The sequence below is a fragment of the Gymnoscopelus braueri genome, assembly GCF_963280865.1.
Source record: "Gymnoscopelus braueri genome assembly, chromosome: 21".
Taxonomy (NCBI): domain Eukaryota; kingdom Metazoa; phylum Chordata; class Actinopteri; order Myctophiformes; family Myctophidae; genus Gymnoscopelus; species Gymnoscopelus braueri.
In genome coordinates, this window is record NC_137623.1 from 20,941,354 (window position 1) to 20,946,353 (window position 5,000).

The following is a 5,000-nucleotide window of genomic DNA, read 5'->3' on the forward strand; positions in this document are numbered from 1 at the left end:
CTTGGTAATTTGTACTTTTGAATACTTGACTATTTACTTGGGTATTTGTCCACCACTAGTAAAAATGCACCCTCACGGGTTGAATTTTACACTCTCAGGATTAAATGATCACTCAGGATTTCCCACTAGTGTCTCTGTCCTCTGGGCTGAGGCTGAGGCTCGGGGGTGGCTGGGTGCGGTGAGATAATGGAGCCTGCTGCTGCTTCCTCTGCCTGCCCCACATGAATCCACTGTGCAATGTGTGGGTCAGTGCCCCAGGGGAACACCGCAGATCGCAATGGGGCACAAAAGCAATTACTTTTATATTGTGTTGTTTCCACACTCGCTCACACACGCACATGCACGCGCACACACACGCACGCACACGCACACGCACACGCACACGCGCACACACACACACACACACACACACACACACACACACACACACACACACACACACATATATACAGTATGTGCGCATACACACATATGTGCAGTACAGTGTCCCATACCCCAGATACACGCACATGCACGCACAACTCCACCTCCCTTCTGCCTTGCACCCTCCCTCTGAATTGATTCTTTGGCAGACACCTAGCATCCACCTCCCTCCACCCTCTGACTTGCTTCTACTACAGACACCTAGCATCCACCTCCCTTCACTCTCTGACTAGCTTCTACTACAGACACCTAGCATCCACCTCCCTCCACCCTATGACTTTCTTCTACTGCAGACACCTAGCATCCACCTCCCTCCACCCTATGACTTGCTTCTACTACAGACACCTAGCATCCACCTCCCTCCACCCTCTGACTTGCTTCTACTACAGACACCTAGCATCCACCTCCCTTCACTCTCTGACTAGCTTCTACTACAGACACCTAGCATCCACCTCCCTCCACCCTCTGACTAGCTTCTACTGCAGACACCTATAGCATCCACCTCCCTCCACCCTCTGACTTGCTTCTACTGCAGACACCTAGCATCCACCTCCCTCCACTCTCTGACTTGCTTCTACTACAGACACCTAGCATCCACCTCCCTCCACCCTCTGACTTGCTTCTACTGCAGACACCTAGCATCCACCTCCCTCCATCCCCTGACTAGCTTCTACTACAGACACCTAGCATCCACCTCCCTCCACCCTCTGACTTGCTTCTACTGCAGACACCTAGCATCCACCTCCCTCCATCCCCTGACTAGCTTCTACTACAGACACCTAGCATCCACCTCCCTCCACCCTCTGACTTGCTTCTACTGCAGACACCTAGCATCCACCTCCCTCCACCCTCTGACTTGCTTCTACTGCAGACACCTAGCATCCACCTCCCTTCACTCTCTGACTTGCTTCTACTACAGACACCTAGCATCCACCTCCCTCCACTGAAGAGAGATCTCTGCCATCACAGAGGCTCTTTGTTCATTTTACGCACTGCACACACAAACACACACACACACACACACACACTCAAACACATAAGGTAATGAATTCATTCTTTTTCAAGAATTCTCACAGTGCCGCTGGACTAGAATAAACTAATTTATGAGGGATTAACCATGTGCACTTGAGCAGTCTTTGTATGGTGTGTTGGGTATGTTTGCATGTGAGCGTGCACGTGTGAGGTGTGCACTGTGTGGATGGGTGTATATCTACAGTACATGCATATCGTCTCTGTCGAGTGGAAACCTCTCATATGTCACTTTTCAGGATTCAAATAAAAGAAATTGCAGATCTAAAGGCTTAAAACGTGTCGCTTTTGATGCTTTTGTGTGACGCTGTAGTATGATCAAGTAGAGCGTTAATTTATGAAAAAACACAAAAACACAATATGGAGATAAGAGGTTTCTGTCCGACAGCAACGATATACACTTGCGCTGTATGTGTTGTATACATGAACAACTATCCTTTGCCGGGCGCCGATGGCCTAGCGGTTAAGGCGCATAACATACTGTATATAGGCTCTAATGACAAAGGAGACTCCTTTGTGTCTCCTACCCGATACATTAGAGTCTTTATTGCTGCTAGAGTGCTTATTGGCTCAGAAATGCGACAAAAACAACAACACTACTCCTTTGATTGTGGAAATAGACGATCTACAAGCTCAAAACGCGTCGCATCGCGATACGTTTTGAGCTTGTAGATCTGCTATTTACACCATTTGTTTTAAATGATTGCGATTAGGTAATTATGTAATAATTGTGACAGGCCTACCGACGACCTTTGCTGCGTGTCGCTCCCTGTCTGTCTCTCCCTGTTTCCTGTCACATCTCCACTGTACTATCCAAATAATAGCTTTAAAAAAACAACTCTCCTTTTCTTATGTTGGCCCGCAGGCCCCGTGACCCCCCAGCCCCTGACGTGTAGCGCGGACCACTTCCAGTGTGTCTACTCCTTCCAGTGTGTCCCGCAGAGCTGGAGGTGCGACGGGGAGCCCGACTGCGCCGACCTCTCCGACGAGGGCTACTGTCCCACCGAGGTGCCCGGCACCGTCCCGCCCCAGGACCGCTGCGACCTCGACCAGTACCAGTGTTCCAACTACAGCTGCCTCCCCGCCGTGCTGCGCTGCGACGGCGTCCCCGACTGCCCTGAGGGGGAGGATGAATATGCCTGTCGTAAGTTAGTTCTTATGTTTGTGTGTGTGTGTGTGTGTGTTCAGTAGTCTAACGTTGTGTGTTCAGTAGTCTAGCGTTTACAAGAACGCTGAATTGCTTCCTCTTTTGTTTTCCAATTTACCAGTGCAAGTTGAAAAGCCTAGCTTCATCAGGTTTGCTCTATAGGCCAGTGGTTTTCAACCTTTTTCATGCCAAGGACCCCTAAATTGATATACATTTGGCCGCGGACCCCCATCTGAAAATGTTTTGTGCCAGGGACCCCCAGAAGAGAAGTTTGTGTAAAAAAATGCTAAATTCTACAAAATTCTTCAAACACTTAAAAAAAAATCTAAACAAATTCAAAAATAGCAGATATAGCGGCACGAAGTGAAGCACTGTGAGCTTGCATATCTGCTATTTTTGAATAGCCAACGTAAACAACATGGATTAAGGGGTGAAAATGCATAAACACCTTTTGCTGGGGACCCCCTCAAGGACCACTGGTGGCCCCGGGACCACTGATTGAGAACCACTGCACGTGTTTTGCTATGAGGAAGCAATCTACCCTCTTGTGGAATCAAATTTTCATTTATTGCTCCTGTTCATCTCCTGTACCGAGACGAATTAAGAGCTGGCAACGCTGTGCATTGGGCATGGATTCAGTGGATTGGTGCTGCTACTACTGTACCCCCTGTGGAGAGCGAGTGTTACCTCCTCCCAAAATAAATAAATACTTTATTAATATTTAAGTATGGGTTGATGAAAGGTCAAAGCATTAGATTTTTGACCATATGAGAACTGCCAGTTGCTTTTAAATAATGCATTGCGATGATTCATGACTGGGGTCTTCATCAGGGGGTACCGTTTTTACATTAACCACTTGAACTCTAGCCGAAAATACACATTAACATGAATCCAGCACCACCGATCGATCAGTGGTAGTACTGTCAAACAAGTCTATGAATCTATCTATGAAATCTATGAAAAAGTTAATACGAAACACAATTTTATACAATATGAAGTGGGGGGTCCCTGTTTCATCTCTCTGTCAGCTGAGGGGTCCTTGGGCTGAACAACGTTGAAGACGCCTGATTTATGGACATAATGCATGTACACGATCCATATATATATACACACACACACCTTTCTCTGTTTCTCTCTCTCTTTGTCCTTTTTTCTCCTTCTCTCGTTTTCTCTGCATCAGCACTGATCCAGTGTGAGCTGGGAGAGCTGGTGTGTGAGAATACATCGAGCTGTGTTCCACTTCAGAAGCGCTGTGACCACTCTGCCGACTGCCTACCCTTCCGTCCAGACGAGTCTAGCTGCTATGGTAACATGTTTTCACTTACCGCTTGTTTGCCTCCGCTCCATGTCATGGCATGTGTTCCGTTTTATGCAGTGGTGGGAAAAGTACTCACATTTCCTAGTTAAGTAAAAGTATCAATGTAGAAATACTCTGTTACAAGTAAAAGTCCGGAATTAAAAATTTACTTGGGTAAAAGTACAAAAGTATTGGCATCAAAATATACTTACAGTACCAAAAGTAAAAGTGCTCATTATGCAGAATTTCACAAGTTTTCAAATGTATAAAAATCTATTGAAAATGGCAGATCTGCAAGCTCATGCGACACATTGTGAGCTTGTAAATCGGCTATTTTCAAATGGCCAAAATGAATAGGGCTGATGTAGTGTGGGTAATGTAATGTGTTTTGTAATAATAATCAAAATCTCCAAAGTAACTAGTAACTAAAGTTTTCAAATAGTAGTGGAGTAAAAGTATAATATTTGCCTCTGAAATAGTAGTGGAGTAGAATTAGAAGTATTTAAAATTGGAAATACTCCAGTAAAGTAAAAGTACCTCAACATTGTGCTTACGTACAGTACTTGAGTAAATGTACTTAATTACTTTCCACCACTGGTTACGTCTACTCACCTTGAAAAACATTATGCAAGGCTTAAGAGGCCCATTGGATAAGACTTGTATGAAGCCTGTGAGTATTACACTGTACTGTTCTAACTCTCCTGCTCCATCTGTGCCTTTCAGTTTTATTTAATCATTTTGACCTGTAGTCCATCTGTGGTCCTAACCAGAAATGGTTTCATTTAACATTTTACTTTATTTAAAGGATTGCTGTAACCTCTCTCTTGACATCTAATGAAAAGACAATCAGCTTTGTCTTTCTTCCTTGGTGTGCAGGCAGGACCACCGCTTTGCAATTAAAAACAATAATCCTTTTAAAGATAAAAGCTTAACACATGCTTTTTTAAGCCGTTACACCAGGCGTGTCCAAATTATAGCGGGACAAGCCTGTGACTAAATTACACTTTGAAGACAGAATGGCTCGGTAGACACCAGCTTGTTTCTTGTCTCTATTGTACGACACTTAGCAAAATGCTCCCTGTCTGCCCAGTGACAAGCTGTGGC

At 45.2% G+C, this 5,000-nt stretch overlaps 1 protein-coding gene across 1 annotated transcript in view; it reads left to right on the top strand.

Moving 5' to 3' along the window:
• Positions 1 to 5,000, top strand: part of malrd1 (MAM and LDL receptor class A domain containing 1) — a gene marked incomplete at its 5' end in the record, with an annotated part of 88,531 nt that overhangs the window by 70,719 nt on the left and 12,812 nt on the right. The window contains 2 exons of the mRNA XM_080417440.1: positions 2,318 to 2,596; positions 3,780 to 3,905. Coding sequence (XP_080273566.1) covers positions 2,318 to 2,596; positions 3,780 to 3,905 — 405 coding nt within the window. The remainder of the gene's footprint in view (positions 1 to 2,317; positions 2,597 to 3,779; positions 3,906 to 5,000) is intronic.